We start from the raw sequence: 25,039 nt of genomic DNA, 5'->3' as shown, positions 1-25,039 counted from the left end.
GATGTGAGCAGGAGACTGAAGCGAGTCTGTCTGTGCGTGGAGTGTGTGTGTTTGTGTGTGTGTGTCAGAGTGTCCCTCGATTAGCTGACATGTATAAGAGCGTGATCATGTAACGCTAGGCAAAAATGGATATAAAAACGGTCGCTGCGTTATTTGCGTTACATATTTTTAATGTGTTAAGCTGAAAAAATTAATCGCCCGCGTTATCGCGTTAATTTGCCCAGCCCTAATTTTTATATTGTAATCATTTCACAATTAACCTCCAAATTTACTGTAGAAACAACATAAATACAGTATATTTGATCTAACAGGACATAAAACATTAAATAAAGTTGTCAATCACAACAGTCTTCACTGCATAACTATAAATTAAATCTAGATAAATCCTTATTAGAGCTGCAAAAGTTCATTCAAGAGCAGTGAGTGATTTCCTCTTTGTCTTTTGTTCTTTAATTTACATTAATGACCGACATCACAGCAGCAGGTTTATTAGGCTGCTGTCGCTTTAAGACCTGAAGCACATGACGCGGATCGGGATCTGACACGCATCCGATGTGCTCACTACTCTTCGCGTTCATTTAACACTTTTTATCTCATTTAAGACTGTGCTTATGAGGTTACTCGACAAAGCGGACATTTTGGCATGCTTTTGTGTGATTTTCGTCCGTTCAAACACGCGTGGCATTCTGTGTGTGTCAGGTCCTTTACATGCAATCTGCAAGCAATCACATCATTACCACATGGCACAAGCTGATTGGCCTCTGCTTATCCTGCAGCCAATGAGATTGCTTGCCCAACATTTAACCTCTTAACAAGCGCCCCATTTTTGAGAATTCTTTGAAAACGATATACCCAAATGAAAATGTCTGCAGCTCTTAAACCCTATGGTCTATATTCATAAACCTGGTCTTATTTTAAACTAGACACTTGAAATATTGCTACCCAAGAGTCATAATAACTCAAAGTAATATGGGAACAGAGTAATATACATGTAAATATACATGTAAGTGACTCACGTTTTTTGTTTTTTGTTTTCACTTAGGGAAAAAAATATTATAATTTAATGTTAAGAGCCTGAAAATAACTTAAATATAAAACTGAATGTCTAATCATGTCATGATTCAAATATGAGGATGATTCTCTCAGTAATGTGGCTTCTGTGAGCTTTTATGTCAAGAAAAGTCTCGGCGTCATTTCAAAAAGGCCATTTATTTCAGAACATTTGCTATTGTAAAGAGTAGTTTTTCATTCAAATAAATCTGCAATAAACTGCAATATACTACTAATTATAATGGATAAACAGTTACTGAAAAACTAAAGCAACTATTTACAGAGATTACAAAGTGTAAAAAACTCATTTAGCTGATGGGAAGCGTCAGTGAGAGACTGCGCGCTCCACTGCAGTTGCGCCATGGAGAACGCGCAGCCAGCGCACAAACAGTATTCACCAAAGCCTACTTACGCAAACTGCGCAAGATAATGCCTTTTGATTGGTTACTAAGTCCATCAATCAAACCTTTGTTGGAAAGGCATTGGCTGGGCACCGAGTGCCTTTATCCAACGAAAACCATGGGCGCAATGATTGACAGCTCACCAAGCCTGTAAGGCGCTTCCTCTATATGATGCATCCCAGAAGAGTCTCTGATTGAAGGAGAGAGACGGGGGAGGGTTTAAAATACGTGGGAGAAGCTATTCTAGCAGGGGGAGTTTGCCAGACACGGAATAGAATCGATTTTTCATTGAAAATGGACATGATTGATCACGCTAACTCAAAACTCTCTTGCAAACAACGGAGGATTTTTAGTTTTTTCCCTATTTTTTCGTTGTTTTGGATTAAAAAGTGGGATGCATTTTGAAGAGTGGACTCTTACACAGAGATGTATGCGGGTGTTTATTGGATTCGTCCGATCTGATCTGAACGACAGGAGATGAAAGATGAGTAACGCTAATATTTTGCTAATGTTTACATGGACGGTCCTTTAGCGTTTCATTTAACCCTTTCCTCTCTGGTGTATTTATTGCAAAAACAAGTTCAGAACATGAATCTTGAGTGTTTTAGCTTTCAAATGATGCATAGTTTGTGATAGTTGATTGAATATTTTGTATAAAACAAAAGTAAATAAAAGTACACACCCCCCCACTTCCGTCAACCCCCCCGTCCACGATCCGATGCGGGTTAAGAAGTTAAATAGTTTGCTTCATTGTTTGCTGTAAGCTAGTCCTGCAGCGCTCCTCTGAAACCCTCCACCTCCCCCAGCTCCACCTGCCTAGATCTGCTACGGGATTTATGTATGTCTATTTATGCAGCAGCATATCTCACATGCTCACTTACATGCTGTATCTATTAGCATTAGCAAGTCCATACTTCAGATCCAGCAGATCTAGTCTACCAAGACCCAATTCATTAACACTGCCATATTCAATAACATGCTAAAACTATTAGGAGAGTTGTAATGATTGAAATGTTAGATATACAATAGAATAAATACTGTCGGCTTATATTTATTTTACAGTTTGCAATTTACTGCAGCATCTTCAACTTCCTGGCACTACTAGTCACTACTAACAGGAACATGCTGCAAGTTGGCTATGATCTGTGGCTATTTGTCGCAGACTTAAAACAGAGGGTGATATCTTCAGTCTTGGCTAAAGCCAGTGAAGAAGCCACAAGGGGACACCAGTATTCCATGCATCCTTGAACACACAGGAACATTGTGCCTCATCTGATTTACCGCTACCATGGCAGATGGGTGCAGAGTGGAGAGAGGGTTATGATGAGCAAGTGATTCAAGAGGGGAGGAAAAGCATCTTGGAGAGACACCATGAGTGGTGATGAAGATTCTGCCGGAATGGAAGTCAGGAGAGCGTGTGGTTATTAGTTGGAGAGCGGCAGCTTGTTAACATATAAGAGGGCTGGATGATCCAAGAGAAGAGGGGAAACAGACTTCCCCCAGGGAGGACAGAGAACATCTGCTGGGTTGCAAACAGCCAGGGAGATGTGACAGAGCGCACAGACACACACATGCTCACACTTCTAAATACCTGCATAATGACTCAAATGCCTCTTAGCCAGTCACAGAGCAAGTTTTTTGAGCTTTGTGCTGAGCCGAGCAGGGAGTGTCATTTCTAATTATTATTCAGAGAAGATGGCAATTATACACAGTGGGACAGGACGCACTTACAGATCTCAACCAGAAAGTGGCAACGTTGAGCAAATTGTCCACTGAGGGGTTTCTTTGTCTGATTTGAACAAGGTGGTGTTCTGGCTGATGGTATTTGTTGAAAAAAAATACATAGAGCCAAACCATTCACTAGTAGTGACTATCCTGAGTTATGGCTGAAAACTATAAAAATCTCTACTACTTAGTCAAAATATTGTGTTAAATAAATGAAAGATAAGACACAAAAAATCCTTTTCTATGCCACATATGAATTTAGGCATTACAACATTGTAATGTACAGTGTAAATATTACATTGTATACATATTACATTTTACGTACGAAAATGACTAAAACCAATACTGAAATAAAAAATGTTAGCCAAATAAAATAAAATAAAATAAAATTAATAATAAGCATGTGCATCCCATGGAAAATATAAGTCGGCATCACAATATTATAAATGTACATTTATGATATTACATTTAACAATGTCATTCAGTTATACCAAATGTATAACAACTTATATATATACCAATAAATATTGTGCATACAATGTAAAATCTGAATAGGATCCCTCCAAAACAAATTGAGCTATCATTTGTTAAAATATTTGCATTTCACATTTTGCTATACATATATGCTATATATTTCAAATCTTATAGTGGGCTATATGTTTTTCCAGTGCCCAATTTGTTTTTGGAGGGATCCTATTCATATTTTCCATTGTATGCACAATATTTGTTTTATATTCATTACATGAAGTCTTGTATAAGTCGGTATACATTTTTCAAAACACTAATAATGACATGTCTATATATTTTTTAATTAAAGTAGATATATACTTTTGAATGGCCGTCAAAGGAGAAAGATGCCAGATGGTGCAGTTACAGCATCTACCAGTAGGGGCTGATTGCTAATGCTAAACTTGGTTTTGTATGGTTAGCAGTGTTTATTAAAAAAGTCAAACTGATCAAACTGACCAAGCTGATGTAAAACATAGAATACACAAAGATCAAGTTGACTAAAGCCAACAGCATCATATCTAATGGCAGAGAGCGGGTCTCTATCTACAAGTTGAACGGACTAAAAAAGGAACAGGCTAAAAATAGATGTCACTTTGAATGGAATCCAGATGTGAGCAACATAAAGGGAACAGAGGTGAACTCTGTGTGTGTGTCTTTGTCCTTCATAAGTTCTGAGCTGGGCCGAATGAGAGGGCAGTGAGCTCTGGTTGAGGGAATCGAGCCGCAAAACTGAAGCGAGTCAAGTTGAAGGCTGCAGTTTTTCCTCTGATGTTCCTCCACAGCTCCTTACAAAGCAGCTTTGCTATAAATACAGTCCTGCCCTGCTTATAGCTCATAACCGCAGCACTCCAAACACACACTCTGCTATTAAAGACCTATTTTAAGGCCTTTGAAGCTTTGACATGGATACAAAAAATGACTTCGAAACACAGAAAATGGACATACACACACTAATTAGGAAAAGAAAAGCGCGTACACTCATATGCAGGCTATAAAAACACACCCACGTTCTCTAGGACAAAGACGAGAGGAGCCACCGTCTGATGCTGACACATAACAGTACAATTAAAAAGAGAAGAAAGGGGGAAAAAAAACACATTAAGAAAGACACAGGTGGCGTGTTTACGCTGATACGCAAACACAAACGGTACGTTTAAGAGCGTGAGAGAGTGGGCGGTTGGGGGGACGAGGGGAAGTGCTGTAATTGCAGTAGATTAGATGAAGGAGTGGTGGGGTTGCTGCTGCTGCTATGGGAAGGGAAGAGAGGAGAACACGGCTCAGCAACAGGAAATGGTCAGAACGGATTACTACAACAATAGGCTGAAAAACTCACAAAAGCCACTAAAGTGCAGAGAGCGAGTGAGGGAACATCAACAGAAAGAGGTGTGGAGAAGACAACACAAACAGTATATGGAAATATATATATATAGTATATTTCTGTCTCCATAGGAAAGAAAAATCATCTCTAGAATATCTGATTTTCCTGGTTAGCAAATGCTTAGCAAACAGAGACTTTTATGTTTTTTTACATTTTCAACTTTCTTTAGTGTGTACTGTATAATGTTGCTGTTTGAGCATGAACAAGCAAAGCTACAAAGCACAAATTCACCCCAAAGGGAGTTATTCTCTATATCAGTAAGCACTGTTTCTGAACTCCCTGAAATTCCTCAACTGTAGTCTGAGTTTTCTTCTGGGAACGTTCATGTCACAATATTCCTCATTTAAATATTTCCCACCAAGGCATATGCAAAAAATAGGGACGAGGCCTGATTGAGTTGCGTTAGTAGGCAGTGCATCTAAACGCGCACTTATGGTAAGGGGCACAAAAACACATTTACGAAACACGCTTGAAGCGGTTGACCAATCAGAGCACATTATGATTTTCGAAAGGAGGGGCTTCGTAGAGATGGGAACTAAACAGAGCATTACTGACAGACTGGGAAGAGAGGCGCAGCAATCAGGAAAATATATGAAAAATAAAATACATTACAATGCGTCATCAGAGAAGGAATGTTGCTGCAAGAGGGAGGGGAAGTTATTTTGATTATGAAGATTATGAAGGCACATGAATAAAAAAAATATGATGTGCACATATAAATCATTTATAACACTGCAATATTCCAAAAAAGAATAGTCAATTTTGATATCATGCTGAGTTTAAAAGTGTTGTGGAATACCACACATAAACTGACAGACATCCCAACTTCCTGACAGATGTCACTGGAATATGTGTCTCGGTGACAGCACTAGACTGTGTAAACAGCTGAAAAGAGTCTCACGTCTGAACTCTGAAGACTAGCCTGAGAGTCAGAAACACTCTCTACATCTGAACCATTTTGCATGTTCATGATTGCTGACATCTGGTTTGCTAACATGTTTTAGATGAGCTTTGAAAGGAGGACATGTGGTTGAATTTAGCAAAATGGTGGGAGTTAGCAAAATAGCTATAGCTTAAATTACTTGCAGCACTTTTAAGTCAATTATGTTTTTCTTCTGAGAAAAAGACTATAGTATTATCTACAAAATCTTATGCTAGTTCCTGGGTTTTGGAAAGTTGGTAGTCAAAAGTTGGTTGGTCATTAGTTAATAGCACTATCTGGTTAGCCAGATACTATGTTCCAAAAAGCTGGAATAATCAGCTTGTACCTGGTTTGTAGCTGGTCAAAGATGTTTTAGCAGTTTGACAATGTTGTTAACTAAAATTAAAAGTATTAAAAAATAGTTTTCACAAGTTTTCAAACAAGTGAATGGGACCCACTTTATATTAGGTGGCCTTAACTACTATGTACATTTTAATTAATAATTTGATACAATGCACTTATTGTGTACATACATGTTTTTACATTGTACTTACATTTAAAAAAATACCTGCATGTAATTACGTCTGTAATTAATTTCTGTAGTTACATGTGTAATTACACAGTTGAAACTTCCCTTACACCTAACTCTACCCTTAAACGTACCCATACCACCACACCTGTCCCTAACCCTACCCGTATCCCACCTCAATATCAGCAAAGGTGTTTTGCAATACAATTTGAACTCAGTAAGTACATTGTATTTATTTTTAAATGCAAATACATTGTCCTTAAGGCCACCTTTTATAAAGTGGGGCCAGTGAATGTACTAAAATGACAAAAAATACCAGCAAACCAAGCAGATTATTATTATTGTTATACTTTGTTCTCAATTTGTTAATGTTAACAACATCAGCATTGTGTGACTGTGTATTTAGTGTGTATTAGCGTTACCTCTAGATTTCAATATCCGTACAGTCTAATCTTTTGCTTTTGACTACGGGCGAATCTCCAGTTGTCACTGACGATTGTCATTTGGACCTTTCTGGATTACAATCCGCCATCAAAATGATGAGTTTAATTATTCTGCTGTGAGAAAAGGCTATAAATGATCCGCCACCTGCAGCATCTTCACATGTGCTATAGCCTACTAGTTTATACTCCTTCTTTATGTAGTTACGGACTGCAGCTTTAAAATAAAATTGAAAATATAAAAGTAAAAGTGAAATAAATGCTATTATTGTGTATAAATAATACTAAACCAACACTTGCACCAGTTTATGACCAGCTTGGACTAACTAACGACTATCTTAGATCAGCTCGAAACCAGTTACAATGTTCCACCACACGGCTACCAGGGAAAGTTTCAAGTTACCAAAGTCAGCAATAAATTACATAAGATCTGACACATAAAATCGACATAAAAAAGACATTCACAACCATTTTATATTCATATTGTTGCAGATTTCAGAGCTAGATTCTGACAACACTAACAGCTTGGGTCAGCACAAACCCTCTTTAGGCGCAAAAAACTATACTGTCAGAATTTACTAAAGACACGCAGTGAACAAATAGCGCTGAAAAGGCGTGGAAACTTTTTGCGGCTGACCTATATTGCATTTTCATGCATGGTGATTTACTAAGGTTTATGCTAGTCAATGTACTGGTATTTGTGCCACTTTTTTTAAAAGCATGTCTTAAAGTCCTGCCCTAAGACGCTAATTGATTGATTGCGTTGGTCATTATGAAAATGATCCGGCTCCATCTGTGTTCTTTAATGTGTGCGTCGTCAGTAAATTATGCGCAGAACTTTTTATCCCCATCAGCGCTTTTTTTGGAATTGCGCTCTCATGCTAGCTTACCTTGTTTAGTAAATCTGGCCCTTAGTCTCCTGAGCTATGAAAAAGCAACATCAGAGCAATGAAACTGTCCTCGGGGCCCAACAAGAGTGAATGCAGGAATGGCAGAGAAAGCAAAAAAGCTGTGGGTACTGAAAAATGACAGAAACAGTATGGGAGTAAAAGAGCAAGATAGAAATGGGGGGGGGGGGGGTGCAAGATTGAAAGAAAATGAAAGAGTGAGCGGAAGAGACAGTATGACACTAAAAGGGAGAGATGTGTGAAAGGTTGTTGAAAATAGGCCGGCGTTTGACAGACCAGGGGGAGGGGGGGGGGACTGCAGTCGAGAATTGAGCTCACAGCTTGTACCGAGTTTGACCTTTTCATGAAAGTGGCGAGCGCACAATAAAAAAATAGAAAGACTTTCTTTTTTTCTGTCCCCTTTAACAAACAGACTCCTTCTGGAGCGAACAGGTCCACAAAGGGTACAGGAGACAGATTTATTGAATGAAAAAAGAAACACACTTTTACAGACAACGAGAAGTACAAGTGCAGGAGAGGCCGTCTGTTAGAGAGGATAAATCACATCGTCTGTGTATATCTGTGCGTGGGGAGGAGTCCCGCACAGATAGACAGATAGGACTTCCATAAACACACACACATACACACGCAGTGGGCCTGTCCTTTTCAGCGGAGGCCGTCATTACAGTAATTGGAGGGTAGAGAGATGTGCTAGGCAGGCAGTCCCCTTCCCTCTCTCTCTCTGTAGCTTTGCCATCCTCAGCACGTTGGACATTCATGCTATTCCTCTATAAGTCAGCGGGAGTTTCCTTTGGCCACCGTTGAAATTCGTCTTTAATTTTCTGTTTGACCTGCTCTCTGACTCTTTCTCTGACCATGTTGTGCCAGGACATCAGTTGTGGAGCTCTACTGTGGAAAGTTATGGGTGGGGCATCTGATTCCTCTTTGAACTCTCAGAGCTGTTTTTCTGCACGAAGACAACAGTTTAATGGCTGCCACAATAAGTAGGGTCTTTCTTTTTTCTTATATTCTGTTTTATTTGTTCTCGAATTCCTTCTTTTTCCGTTTGAATTTTTCTGGATTCTGTCGGAGCCATAGCCGTGAGGGCAAGTGCTCCGATATATGGTGCAGTTGCACTTCAGGCGACCCGAGTTCGAGTTCGAGTCCCAGCTTGAGGTCCTTTCCCAGTCCAATTTCCCTCTTTCCTCTCCCGTGATTTCCTGTCTGTCCTCCTACTATCTAAATAAAGGCCCAAAAGGCCAAAAATATAACTTTATGGATCCCATTTTAATGGTCAAATAAAATTTTAGTAATCAAAGAACATGTCCAATTATTTTAAATAATAAAACAATTTAACAAAAAAGTAGTTTACATTTTTAGGGCCCAATTTTATTTTTCAAATTTCATTTTTTTTTCCATTTTAATATTTCTGGATTCCATTTTAGTAGCTAATTAAATTTTAATAATCAAAAAGCATGTGTCATCAATAGAATTCATGAAACAATTAATGAATTTTAAAAATGTATTTATTTTTCTTTCTTTTTTTTTTACAATAATTGGCCCCTATGAAATATTTTATCCTTTCAGAAAATCTGTGTTTTAATATTTCTGCATTTATTATTGAATTCATCATTTGAAATCAAAATTTTTTGGCAAACAAAATGCTGCCAAAATGAAAAATTGTAATATTCCTAAAAAAAAATAAATAAAAAAATAGTTTGAATAATTTTACTCATATTACTGTTATTATTATTACTTAGAGAAGTACAACCTGCTGTACAATGGTAACATATTTCCTTCACAATTTCTTCAAGTTTGATTTTGACTTTGATTCCAGATCTGGAGACAAAGTTCATGTGTTAATGTCCTCATATAGTGAGATGGCAGATGCTGAAAACACCACGAGCGCCACGCATGCTTGATTATGTCTAGTTGATTAAACCACACCACTCACACAGAGACACGCGCCGCGCTTTGATAATGAACAGAGGGAATGAAAAGACGTTTAGTTGCACACTAAAGACGCGTGTTTGCATTGCTTGGGAATCCTCTGTGTCTTTAAGATGGGGATAATTGTGGAGGAGGGGTCTTCAGGGGGTGTGGGTGTGGAAAGTACTGGGTAAATATTATCTCTGCTGCAATCCAGCTCTCCACCTCCAACCACACACACACACACACACACGCTACTGGAGCTCTAAATCCCTCAGACTGCCAGTCTAAGCACTCTGCGCTCTCACACACAAACATTAAATTGCACTCCGATGCTTTGCCTGTTTTTCTGGCTTTCATCCTCCCTGAAAAGCGCATGTGTGCTGCGCAGGCCTACTGTTTATGTGGTTTAGGGCCCAAACGAAGTCGCACATGACCTGAAACAGTAGTTAAACACACACTGCAGACACACTGTGTACTTTTCTGTTCTTTCTGGACTTTCTTTAACATCACTCTCTCTCGCTGTAGCTCAACTAAAGCCATTTCCTGTCCATTTAAGGCAGTGTTCCCAGCCGCTACGATCTCTACTGAGGTCTTAAAAGGAGATGCTATCAGTTTATGGGTGTACACATAAAATCATGCCTACTGCCTAATGTTTATTGTAGCTGTTTTCTTTTTTGATTATCAACAGTGATTTAGATTAAAACAGGAAAAGATGGAGGAACGAAATCACAAAACAGTTGTGCCGCAGCATTTCAGCATCTTGAACGGCCATTCTATGTACACTATGGTTCGCAAGTTTGGAGTGAGCAAGACTTATTATTATTATTATTTTCAAAAATTGACAGTAAATATTTTAGTTTCAAATAAATGCTCTTCTTTTGAACTTTCTATTCATCAAAGAATCCTGAAAAATCACAGGAATAAATTACATTTTGAATGCAAAAACAAAACAAAAACTTTTCATTATTAATACAGTGAAACCAAAATGTATTCAGACACCTTCAAACATTTCTCATCTAATCAAAGTTTATTCGCTATAGAAAATGGTAATAAAATATGACAAGAACTCAAGAGTTAAACTGTCAGAACAAATTCATCTTGATAATGTCAGATAGTTTGACAGAAAGGTATGTAATGGATTACAATCAACCAATCAGCTGTCAGCTGTTAAATTTAAGTACACAATTAGATGATACCAATTTAGGTCAACCAATGACCAAGCAATGCTTCACTTTGTTCTGTCTGTGGTGTAAAAGGTTGCATTAGCAATTAAAGAAGAGGTGTACTTATATTGTTAGTATGGTTTTTACATCAAAAAACGTCATAATTTAGAAATAAAAGGCATTTTTCTATTCTGATATTAGCCCTCTGGTTTGAACGCTCTGTTTGAAGGGGCGTGTCTGCTGTTAGACTTCAGTGAAAACGCCCACTGTTGTGATTGGCTGACATCTTTGCGTTTGAAATGAGTATTAGATTATGTGGCGGAGGGGGCGTGATTTAGCGAGACACCGTCACACTCTGAGAGAGATGGACAGCTGGGGAAAGATAGCAGTGAAAGTTTTATTGTACCGAGTTGTTTACCGATTTTGTTTGTATCTGAGAGTTCTGAATAAACACAAGTCCCAGTCACACGACCCTGTCGTCTTCCTCCTTATGTGGAACCCCTCTCGAATACTTTTACTATATTTGTTTACCATCACAGCCGTCGAGATGAACGGATCGTCCAAGTGTTGATTATAGCATTATTTTTTAGATCTTTTCCCATCACATGAAAAGCTGCAATGATGAGCAGTCTTGTTGATCGCGTGAATGCAGTGATCTTGTCATTCGTTATTATGGCAGTTTAGACAAGTGTGCAGATACACTCGCGACGTGTGATTGACAAATCCGAGCATTATAAAGAGTGTGTTCTTTGATCGCTTTCTGTAGTTTAATCATTTAAATAATGGATTTTTTTCATGCTACTAACAGAAACAATGGTTGATCGTTTTAGTCACTGGCTTGATTCCCTGATGCATTACGCTTAGGCCATCAAGACGGCCAACGGCGGGACTGACAGTATTAAACGATTTAGAAAGAAAGTCTTTGTGAACTTGAATGATTAGCTACACATCAGAAATCACTGATCACAGATCAGGCACTAATGAACACTGTTATTCACTGTTTATGGCGGTGCTGTCGAATCCATATGGTAAAAGTCTGTTTGTAAAGCCTGTGCTGACATCGCGACTGATAAACTGAATCTCTGGGCGGGCAAAGCAGAGGAAGGGGAGGTAAACATAGAGGTAAGATTCCAGATCGGCTCGTCTGAGCTTTCATATTCTCAAAGGCAGAGCAGGACACCCAGAACTCCAGAACCTATACAAATTTCTAGCCATTTGGGGACCATATACAGGCTGGGGGAACTCATATTAATGTTAAAAAACCTCTTAAAATGGAAATTTCATGCCATGGGACCTTTAAGAAAAACATGGTCAGGTCAAAGTGTCTGAATCATTTTGGTCCCAAATTTTTATCAATTTTACTTGGTACTAAACTTTATGAAGAATTTTTGTATGTTACAGTTTACTTTATTTTGCCATCCTCACTTACATAAATGAACTATAGTGTCCTGAACCCACTAGTAAAAAAATTATATCTGGTGTTGGAATAATTTTTGGTTTGACTGTATTTATATACAGTGGTGCTTGAACATTTGTGAACCCCATTAGTGTAGCTACGGGTGGGCCTGGGTGGCTTAGGCCCACCCAGATTGACAGCTTGCACATCCCGTCAGATCCAGGAAAATACATTTGTAACGGGGTTTGTTCGCATGGGAAGAAGGAGGCGGGAAGTATGTTATGTTCTTCTTTGCGCAAATATTCGGATTCGATTCCAACTAGCAGCGCCCTTTTTTTGTAATAAAAAAAAATGGCTAAACTGCCATTTTGTCACATGTCTGATCTTTTGTGTTTTTAGTTCGGCCCTCTGTGACCTAGTTTTCTGTCGTTGATTAGTTCATTAGTTTCCACCTGCGTTCATTTATTATCTCGTTTGTCTCTGTTCATTTAAGGCCTCCGTTTTCACTCAGTCTCTGTCTGTCCTCATGAATGTAAGCCTGAGTGCTAAAGTTTGGTTGCCCTTCTCCTGACTCTCCTGTCTTTAATATTAAAAGCTATTTCAGTTATCTTCTTCATCATCGTGCGCTTCTTGTCCACAACCAAACCGTAACACATTTATGACACATTTAAGAAAGAAACACATCTTGGCAAAGATGACAGGACACCATAACATTTTAGTCGTTTGAAAGTGAACTAACAGATAATTAGGATTTTGATGATCTTATCAACATCTTCAATTCAAAACCCAGCCAACTCCGACTTGTTTAGAACAGACATCAGCCATACAAGGTTAGAAATGGGTAGGTTTTTAGTCTGGCCCGCCGTGGCATGGCTATGCAATATTTGCACATGATATTTGTGAGCAAGTGGTTTTCTGAAATGTACATAAGCCACATGTACTGTATTAGCAATGGCAGGTTGTCGATACAGGACTCAGACATTGTGATTTCTCTTCGTGATATAGTTATCAGGACTCGGTTGGATCTTTCTCCAGCTCTGTTTTAAATTTTTTTCACGTTGCAGCCGCTCACACTTGATCGCATGGAGCTTATGCTTGCAGATTAAGTATTTTGTTTAAAAAGTAAAGCAAACTTGCAAACGGTCCTTCCGCGCTTCGCTCTCAAACATCACAAACACAGCTCGTATGGGGGTTTGAGAAGGCATCAACATGTAGAAGTAGACATTAAAATACAATAGACAATAAAAGGTCCAACATATGAGGAATACTTTTGGCTGTGTTGCTGTTTCAAAATGCTGTTTGAATTTTTCTTCCAAATTAAGGGGTAATGCAAATTATTCCGGCCCACCCACACTATTAGAGGCCCACCCATCATCCACTTTCTGCCTACGCCACTGGTGAACCCATTGCAGAATCGGTGAAAATGTGAATAATTTTAACAAAATAAGAGGGATCATACAAAAATGCATGTTATTTTTATTTATTTAGGAAACACAATGCATTAGAGCTGGGAGGTGAAGCATTTTTGAAAGATCAAGGTAAATTGTACATAATTTGTCTTCCGGGAGACATGTAAGTAACTGTTGTTCCTTCCGAAAGGGCAGTACTAAATGACTTTTTTTTTTAAAATATATATTTAAACAAAATACGAAAACTGTGGACATCTTCATCCTGTTCAAAAGTTTTCACCCCCGGCTCTTAATGCGTTGTGTTTCCTTCTAAGCATCAGTGAATTAACAACTTTTTAAATAGTTGTGTTTGAGTCCCTCAAAATATCAAAATCATACAGTCACTGATGAAAAGGGTTCAAATATGCAAAAGATGCTGGAAATCTGAAGAACATTGGGCAGTTTAACTGCTCAGTACAAACAAGGGACTCATTAAAGCTGCTGTCCGTAACTTTTTTTGTGTTCAAGATTTACAAAAATGATATAATGAGAATGTACAGCATGAATCCATTTTCCAAACCGTGTTTTTATCTTACCCTGAATCATTATGGTACATTTATAGTAAGTGTTTATAATGGGCAGTGTTGGGCATGTTACTTTAAAAAAGTAATTAGTTATAGTTACTAGTTACTTCTTACAAATAGTAACTGAGTTACATCATTATAAAAGTAACTAATTACCAGGGAAAGTAACTACAGTGTTACTTTTTTTTCAAATGTTCAAATATGTCAAATAACTTGGATGCCCCAATATTAAATATGTTAAATGAATGAATTGGACACTAAATAGAATAAATTATTATTATAAAACATTGTACATTAATCTACACTATTGTAATGTTGCTGTGGGACAATGCGAGAGACACCTATAAAATGTAATACATTATTGTAAATATTATCAGTAGACCTACTACAGTGTAAATATTATCAGTACTATCCTACTCCTTTGGTAGTGGAGCTCACATTATCACCTGGGTTTTTAGCCACTAATTTTGTGGCGGCATGTGATGATGTGAGGCGCTTCATTAGATTAGAATTACTTGCCACCGACATGGAGAGACTCTTTCTTCCTGGGCATAAGTTGCACGTTACATTAACATTCTTACCTTTCACCTCAACGAGGGAAAAGTAGTGCTTATACTTCCAGTTTGCGAAAGCTACCTTTGAAGTCGTTGGACTTGCCATCGCTCTGACTCCTCCTGGTCGTTGGTGTGTGTGACTGCATATGCGTGTGTGTGTGTCATAGGTGTGTGTGTGTGTGTGTGTGTGTGTGTGTGTGAACTCAACCTACCAACCTCAACCTTGTCTCCCACCCACCAATCATCATCAGTTATGTGTACCACACCACCCACCCCCCCACACGCATGGCATGCACGCACACCCGCACGCACACACACACACAGACACACACACACACACACACACACACACACACACACACACACACACACACACACACACACACACACACACACACACACACACACACACACACACACACACACACACACACACACACACACACACACACACACACACACACACACACACACACACACACACACACACACACACACACACACACACACCAACCAACCAGAGGGAAAAAACGTTGTAGGTCCAACTGACAGAGAGCCTGTTCGGATGAAAATTGCTTCAGTGAGCTCAATTATAGTAACGCTGCATTTTATTCTCAGTAACGCTAACGGCTTTGTAACGGGAGAAACAGTAATTGGTTTGATTACTCGTTACTGAACTGGTAGGAACTGCTGTGGAGGAGCACAGTCCCTGCGTGACTCGCCATAGACATAAACAGAGAGAAGTAGCTCCGGCTGCAATGTTCTTCCACAAGACGCATGCAGTTCTGTTTATTAACCGCTAGAGCACAAAAAGTTACGGACTGCAGCTTTAACAACCATCACAAAACGACACACAGTATTTGTCCTGTGGACTATATGTAAACATCTTTTATGTAAAACATCAAATTCAGGACAGTACTAAATAAAAAATAACAAGCATTTTGTATGATCTCTCTTTTTTCACATTTTCAAGGGGTTCACAAACTTTCAAGCACCACTGTATATTTTTTCTGTATTTTTTTATCAAATAAATGCACCATTGGTGAGCATAAGACACTGTTTTAAAAATCAATATTTGATAGAAGTAGTAGTGCAAATTATGCTTATTTAAAAAAGGCAGTGCTATTTACCAGGCACAATTAACTTTGTGATATTACGTTAAGCTGAGTTTTAATAAAAAATAAAAAAAGATGTTTGAGTAAATTTTCTATTGATCTTTCCAGAAGTAATTCATTAAATGGTGGTGAAGAGCATTATGACAGGGCATCCATCCAGACACGCAGTGTAGACTAGTGCACTTTCTGCATTTTAAAGAGCCGATTCAGATGTCTGGACTAGAGTAGTGAAGTGATATTTTACAGTCTCAGCATAGTATGCCAGATCACGCTAATCCGTTTCATCCTCCACAACCTTTTATTCAGGACTGGCCTGCAAAAAAATCTGTGTTCATTTTGAGGGTGCATCTGTGCCTTCAACCTGATTTTAGTGCAAATTCACCACAAGAATCAGTCTCTTACACAGGTTTCTATCTCATATTGCTGTAAAAAAAAAAAAAACATCTATAAATGCCTAAAGCAGGACAGATTTAAGCTTCCAGAGCATTTTCAGTCTGACGTCCAACATTATTTTTACTACCCCACTGGCAAATAGTTTTTCTCCTACTTTAAGCATAAACCTGATTAAATGTTCTTAGATGTATGCTTAAAAATAAAAAAAAATATTTTGCTAATGAGATAATTCTAATTATATTATCAGAAAACAAATATTAAAATAGTAAAGTAAATGCATTTTTAAGGATGCTTAGAAGTTTTTCCTAGAACAGGCAAAAATACTGATAAAGTAAAAGATTTGTTTCGTTCTAAACAGCACTCTCATCACGCACAATTCATTCCTATTGAATTCCCTGCAGAGCAAGCGCAAAAGAAAAAGAGAAGTAGAGAGCGGCGACATAGAAAACAGTGTGAGAAAGGGAGAACAGGCACAAATGGAGCGAACGCAAATGAATAGGGAGGTAAAGCCTATAAAACCGTGCAGTAATGTGATATCTCAGTAAATTCAAAGCAGAAATCGCACCTTTTATCTCAAATCTGCATTGAGAATGAAGGGAGGGGTCGACCGAAGAAAAGAAGAAAGAGACGGACGAATAAAGAAAGGAGGAGTGCCATAAAAAATACTGTGAGAAAAACGGGAACGGGACAGTGGGCTCATTTGCTGCGTGATCACCGCTGGGAGGAATCGCTCACAGTTTTGTTTGGTCATTAGATACTCACCATTATATTTAACTGTCTTGCGTGGGACGGGGTTCCAGTTGACGCAAATCCCCTTTTCAAACCCGATCACAAACATCACGAGAAGAACTTTCGCACACCCCATTTCTCCGCTCCCACTCCTTTTATTCTCCTCCACGGAATGCAGATTCTGATTGGACGAGGAGCGAGGGTTCGGATTGGACGAGGAGGTGTGGAGGCTCCAGATGCGTTCAACGGCTCCTGTCAGGGGAGATAAAGAAAACAAAAAACATAAACAAAAGTGATTATGAGACGCACGGCAACATCCCTAGAGCCTTCTTGTCGCTATCTCAATAAAGCTGGAACTGTTTATGGAGTGACAAAACACAGTCAGGACAATTTAATGACATATTTTACCCTCTTTCAGAAGGTACAGCGATAAACACATCTTGGCAGACCACCAGCCACATTGAGGACGCTTGTCAGAGCAAAGCAGCATCAACACAACTCGCAATCGTTTACCAAAGAACATGTCGCACATTGAAGAAGGCCTGTTTTTGACAGCCACGGACAAACGAGAAATGCGTTTGTAATTATAATTGGAGTCTGCGTTCTCCTGAATGCATTATGATGATGCCCGAGGCAAGGTTTCAAGGGAAAGAGTGGGGGAAAAAAAGGCCTGAGCGGTCCAGTCTGTTCAGCTATAGCCGTTTTCACACGTTTGCTCTAATCATCGCCTCACACCTGTTTCTCTCCATTAAAAAGGGAAATTAGGGCCTTGATAATATTTGCTGATTTGAGAGCAAACCCATTGACTTTTAAATGTGCGTCAAATGTCAAATACTGTTTAGCGGTGCAGATAACAATGTAAAGCCCTCTCTCTGCCTGCACTGTTTTATCATTCAGTCTGAAAAGGTTGTGTGAATTCAAATGTTCGCAATGATAAGCAAGTGTGGAGGGGCGGCCTCTTGCCATCATTGGATTGAGATGTGGACCTGTGTGGTTGCAATCTCACGACCATTGATTTCTGTTTTTCTTTTTTCATTAGCATGAAAGAGAGAGAGCCAGATAAGAGGTAAGTCAGATAAGTCAGAGATGGTGGCGATTCGCTTCAAATGAGTTGTCCGTAATAGAGGGGTTGCAATATAGCAATTCGATGACTCACTTCTCCACATGCACGCCATTTTTTTATTGGATCGATGTGCCATTGTTTATATCTGTGTTTTGCGGTGAGGGACTGGAATGCGTCAGACTGTTGTGACAGGTGCTGTCTACTTGACTTTTAAAAACAGGTGATTGTGTTCTCTGCACTTTTTCTGGCATGGCAGTTCCAAACTAAATATGTTCTGTTGCTCTCTCCCTGCATATATATATACATATATACAAAAAGTATATAATAAAAAGATTTATAAACTCTGTTTTTAAACTTACTATTCATTTTAAAAATATTACTATATAAAATATGAATAATACTATATTATTTTCTACACACACCTAAAGGATTATTAGGAACACCATACTAATACTGTGTTTGACCCCCTTTCGCCTTCAGAACTGCCTTAATTCTACGTGGCATTGATTCAACAAGGGGCTGAAAGCATTCTTTAGAAATGTTGGCCCATATTGATAGGATAGCATCTTGCAGTTGATGGAGATTTGTGGGATGCACATCCAGGGCACGAAGCTCCCGTTCCACCACATCCCAAAGATGCTCTATTGGGTTGATATCTGGTGACTGTGGGGGCCATTTTAGTACAGTGAACTCATTGTCATGTTCAAGAAACCAATTTGAAATGATTAGAGCTTTGTGACATGGTGCATTATCCTGCTGGAAGTAGCCATCAGAGGATGGGTACATGGTGGTCATAAAGGGATGGACATGGTCAGAAACAATGCTCAGGTAGGACGTGACATTTAAATGATGCCCAATTGGCACTAAGGGGCCTAAAGTGTGCCAAGAAAACATCCCCCACACCATTACACCACCACCACCAGCCTGCACAGTGGTAACAAGGCATGATGGATCCACGTTCTCATTCTGTTTACGCCAAATTCTGACTCTACCATCTGAATGTCTCAACAGAAATCGAGACTCATCAGACCAGGCAACATTTTTCCAGTCTTCAACTGTCCAATTTTGGTGAGCTCGTGCAAATTGTAGCCTCTTTTTCCTATTTGTAGTGGAGATGAGTGGTACCCGGTGGGGTCTTCTGCTGCTGTAGCCCTCAGTGAGTGTTGTGGCTTCACAAAATCTTTGCTGCATACCTCGGTTGTAACGAGTGGTTATTTCAGTCAAAGTTGCTCTTCTATCAGCTTGAATCAGTCGGCCCATTCTCCTCTGACCTCTAGCATCAACAAGGCATTTTCGCCCACAGGACTGCCGCATACTGGATGTTTTTCCCTTTTCACACCATTCTTTGTAAACCCTAGAAATGGTTGTGCGTGAAAATCATAGTAACTAAGCAGATTGTGAAATACTAAGACCGGCCCGTCTGGCACCAACAACCAGCAATGATAAGCAAGTGTGGAGGGGCGGCCTCTTGCCATCATTGGATTGAGATGCTCAAAATTGCTCAAAATTGCTTAAATCACCTTTCTTTCCCATTCTGACATTCAGTGTGGAGTTCAGGAGATTGTCTTGACCAGGACCACACCCCTAAATGCATTGAAGCAACTGTCATGTGATTGGTTGATTAGATAATTGCATTAATGAGAAATTGAACAGGTGTTCCTAATAATCCTTTAGGTGAGTGTATATATAAATATTATCATCTCCATATATCATTTATAGATAAAACTATAATTTCTAGACTTTATATCTTTGAATAATATTGCTACATTAATACACACGCACACACATATACACATTGTATATATACATCCATCTGTGTCGCTGCTCGCAAACATATTTCTGACTGTTTCACTGAGAGGCTTCATATGATCATGCTTGACCTGCAGAGGGATTATGGGTAGAGCTCCAAAAGCAACAGAGCAGAGCAGCTCTCAAAGACCTTGTGCTAAATCTCTGGAAAACAACCATTTCAACCACCAAGAACAGAGAGTAAATCTCATTTGTCATGTGCGAATCAGAAGGAACATTGCTGTTGGCAGACCGTTTAACAAATATATATATATATATATATATATATAATTGTTTGCTATTTATTTTAATGTTGATTAATTATGTAAAGATTCCAACATATATGGCAAGTACAAGGAATTTCAAAAGTGCAGAACAATTGCAGTTAACACAAATACAAACAAAGCAAATCAATAATTCAATAGTATTTATATATATTTAAAAAAAAACATATCCTTCTGAAGTGATCTGTGTGAAGATGGACGTATACTCAAAGAGTGTGTTTTAAAATGAACTCCTCCCTAAAGAAAACAATCGGCCTTTCCTCTGCGTTTTTCATGCACGTCCGGAAAAAGGCCAAAGGTTGAGTGATGACCAGCTTTGTGAGTCTAAAGCATTTCCCATCCCCTTCAAATCTGCTCTTGTCTTCCTGTCAATAATAATCTCTTCTCCAGAACAACCAGCCAATCCCCATGTTCATCATCTAAACTAAAACAAGACCCTTTGAACCATGACCTACTGACCCCCAGAGACAGCAGATGTCAAAGCAACAGCATGACCATGAGATGAAGGTGGATTGTGACCATACGGATGCGCAAGAGGAAACAACTCCACCCCTCAACATAAACACATCTTTCTAGTGTCACACTCAAGAGCTTTCCTCCTTCCTTCCATCCCTCATTCCCCAATCATCCGTCCTTTAATGAAAGTTAAACAAAAGCCCTTCGCATGTCAGTGGCCGGTAATTTCCCAACATCCTGCCACTATCTCTACACCATGTCAACGATTGCAGAAACTGACCACTCAACACCAGCTGCTCAACCAATCCTCAAAAAAGCACCTACGTCAAACCCAGACTGTCTCGAAATGTACACTGCGTAAACAGAAGGACCTGAATAAAAGAAGAAATCTGCCTTCAGCATATGATCTATTTATTTCGGTATAAGATCAGATGGCACTAGTCAAAACACGGCAGCATGCTTTCATCCCCTAGAGTAACAGGCGGGGTTCTTTTATAGACACAGAAGCAGGGCAGTAGGTGGTTAGAGGAGCCACCAACCCTCTCAAGGTATCTGTCCTGCCCCTTAAGTCTTGTTTATGCCTGACACATTCAGTCTGGCGTGAACCACTGCAGACATGTACATCTCAATGGCACTGAGAGCTGTTTACTCTATATATTTTCCATTGCATTATTTTCCAAAACGACAGGCAGCAATGAAGCAAAAATATCAGGTGAACCAGCTGTAAGTGTCAGGAAGCAGTAGCAGTTTATATTTATCCTACTCAAGTAAAGGTAGTTGGTCATTTACAAAACAAATAAGCACCTAATCTTAAGATGTTGACTTTTAGATTTAATTAAATTAAATCAATTTACACTTAAATGCACACTAGACTGAAAAAAGGGTATAGGATTTACTTTGAAACTATTTTGGATACAAAGTTAAAAACGTCCATCCATCTGTCCACACTGTAAACCTTAACGCTCAAAATAAATAATTGGTTTGAGTAGAGCCAACTCAAATTAAACAAATGAGTTCAAACAAATTAACTTTTATGAGTTTAGAACTTTCTTTTTCTTTTGAGTTCACAAAACTAACACATTAAGTAATCTGAATTGCTTCATTGTTTTGAGTTTTATGAACTTATTTTCATTTATACTAGCTTCAATTTAACTGAAACTGGGCTGGCATTTCTATCTCCCAGCATGCTTTGCCATGACACTCAAAAGAGACAGTAAATGCCAAAATTAAGTGGCGACGAGTGGAGCATGAGCTTAGTTTGATATATGTTAAATGTATTATATTGCTGTCCTCATTTAGCAAGTGCTAATGCTATCAAAGCATTGTGTAACCAAGCAAGGTGGAATTGATCGAATTAGCTAGTTTAAGTTGAATGTATGAATGAGCTTATTCAAATATTTCAAGTTCAGAGCAATTAATATGTATGATTACAAAATAAAAATCAGCAAGTTCTGCTTACTTAAACTTTTAATTCTTCGACTTAATTTTCTTTTAGTTTTGCCAACTTACAGTGCATCCATCCTATCTATGGATGTATGGATCTTATCTATCTATATCTATATCTGAGTCTATACACCTTTCAGGCTTTTTAAACATTTACAAACAAGTCTTTATCAAGGCAATATATAAAGTTTGTCTGTAGTTAAAATTATGGACACACTCATTTATTTAAACGTTCCTTGCATTCGAATTCAAATGTAAAGGAATGCTCCATTCAAGCCTGAATGGCACACAACCCTGAAACAAACACCTATATTAAATGAACTTCCATTTACCGCCTGCTTTCCACAAGTGATAATAGCACAATGTTAATTGCGCCGTGCAGAGAATTGTGAATTAGGCACAATCTATAATAAACCTAATTTACATAGAAAGGAGGTGTGTCTGTACTGAAAAGAATGACAATGGCTTAATTTGAATAACACGGCACAGCGGCTGCATTTCATCTGGTTAAACTGTATTGCATTTGTGAAATGAATTAGACATTTTGCACTGAAATACTGCAGACAAGAGTAGCGTGGTGGTTTTGAGAACTCAGGACTTCAGAGTGTCTCTCAAGGCTGCAGTCTTGTGCTGATGAAAGTGTTGAGCTGAAGGTTTAATGCCGTTTGCTCTTTGTTTATGCCTTTGTGACAGTGCCTGCAGCTGGCATGCATGTATTATGTGTGTTTTTTTTGTAGAAGAAAGTGTGAATGTTGTTTTGGTCGGACTGCATGTGCGCTGTTAGTGTGACTGATGATGTTAGAAGTGGGAGTGTGTGAAAAAGTGGGAGGCTGACAGCTTGTGTGTGTGTTGAATGATTGAGTGTGTGTGTCTGTTATTTGACATCAACAGGCAGTTTGATGTTTCATTAGTGAATGAGAATAGATGAAAGTCTTAATAATCAAATGGAGTTTGATCAGCTGCAGGCGCGTCCCACTTCCTATTCCACAGGAAAACCTTCCTGTCACCGGGATCCCCCCCTCCCAGTGGCCCTCGGCCCATAGAGCAATAGCTCCACGATCAAGGTCACCTTTAAGTCTGGACTAAACAGCTAAACTACAACTCAACTCAACTTAATTATCAACTCGAGTAAAAAAAAGAAAAACAGAAAGAAAGTGTTAAGATGCCCTTCGGGATCATCTGTTCCCTCTTTTATTTCTCACTATGTGTCTACAATTATCTAGATCTCACCATTTGTTTTCATTTAAGGGTGTTACTTTAACTTTTATGTCCCACGGGTTCATGTTCATGAAGATTTTTATTTTATGCATATAAAAGTCATATAAAACAATCTCAGAAACTATACTGCTTAACCCTTGTCCCAGACCCAGACTAAATTATAAAAAATACATCATAAAAAATGACTTATGACACTTTAAATCTATGATGATCAAACAAAGAGTCAAATAAAAAACTATTTAAATATTTACTCTGTGAAAATTATTTATGTAAAGTAGTTACAGTAAGATCAAAGTTATAATAGAAAAAGTCAAACTATTTCCTCTATTTCCAGCACAGAATGCTAATAAACACAATAAATGCAATCTGTGGAATTTAGAATGAAAATATGATAAAAATGAATTCTCATGTATGTATATACTTTGTAGGAAATGTATTAAAATAATTCAAGTGTATGACGCAAGACGTAATGTAAAGTCATTTTGCAGAAATGTCGCCACAGGCACGTCTTTCCAATGAGCCTGGGTTGGTAAAACCGCATCTCTTCCCCCTCTCTCTCTCTCTTTCATCATCTCTCTATAAACCTTCCTCTCTGAATATAGTCCATCTCTCTCTGACCTTGCTCTGTCAGTTACTCTAATGATGAGCTTTAAGCACAAACTGATGAGTGAGTGTGTGTTTGGACATGTGTGCGGGAGAGACAGAAGCTGGCAACACTCGCGTGTTTCCATGCCTCCCCTGCTGCCCCATGCCCTCAGGAGCAGAGGATGCTGGGATACCCTCTCTGACCTGTCATTATTGCTGCATGTGTTGCCAATTCAATCAGCTTCATTAACGACAACCGCGACAACCTCATTACCCAGCTGCTTTCACATGTGAGGGCACATCCATAGGTTGATTCCCCATCTTACGTGAATGCTGTGTTAGCGCACGGTAGCACATCAACAGAACAACAGCAATTAGCAGACAATGCAACGGTAACCACATTGTGTGCATACGGTCCCACAGGGGCCTTTAGAAGAGAGACGTGTAGGCTGCTGTGTTTCTGTTAAAGACACCAGCGATCAGCGCAGGAAATAGGTGTGCTACAGGATTGGCTTTAACATTATGCAATAACGATTACGGTTATGTTCTACTTTTATGATTTCAGCAATGACTTCTGGAGCGCATAATCATTTCAGCAGAGAACTGTAGCATGTTTGGAGAGCTGGCTAGGAGCCTGGGAGGAAAATGTTGTATTTTTGTGTACAATATCTTACAGGGACACGGTTGCATTAGTTCCTGTTATTGTGCAGGGGTGTAACGTTATACATATTTAAATACACGCAAATCCTACGCCTTACATTCATCACAACACAACCAGCAAAACATGACAGAATGCATGGCGATCATGTAGAGAGATACCAATTACACATTTACTTTACTACCAATGTTTGTCATTTCATTTTTTTTATGGAGAAAAATAGATAGATAGATAGATAGATAGATAGATAGATAGATAGATAGATAGACAGACAGACAGACAGACAGACAGACAGACAGACAGACAGACAGACAGACAGACAGACAGACAGACAGACAGACAGACAGATAGATAGATAGATAGATAGATAGATAGATAGATAGATAGATAGATAGATAGATAGATAGATAGATAGATAGATAGATAGATAGATAGATAGATAGATAGA

At 38.8% G+C, this 25,039-nt stretch overlaps 1 protein-coding gene across 1 annotated transcript in view; it reads right to left on the bottom strand.

The window, feature by feature from the left end:
- sema4c (sema domain, immunoglobulin domain (Ig), transmembrane domain (TM) and short cytoplasmic domain, (semaphorin) 4C) overlaps window positions 1–25,039 on the bottom strand; it is an 81,080-nt gene that overhangs the window by 26,731 nt on the left and 29,310 nt on the right. The window contains exon 2 of the mRNA XM_079814817.1: window positions 17,130–17,348. Within this exon, the coding sequence (XP_079670943.1) occupies window positions 17,130–17,232 (103 nt within the window). The 5' untranslated portion in view covers window positions 17,233–17,348. The remainder of the gene's footprint in view (window positions 1–17,129; window positions 17,349–25,039) is intronic.

The sequence above is a fragment of the Gobio gobio genome (assembly GCF_949357685.1).
Source record: "Gobio gobio genome assembly, chromosome: 4".
NCBI lineage: Eukaryota > Metazoa > Chordata > Actinopteri > Cypriniformes > Gobionidae > Gobio > Gobio gobio.
This window is presented reverse-complemented; position numbering and strand designations above follow the sequence as displayed.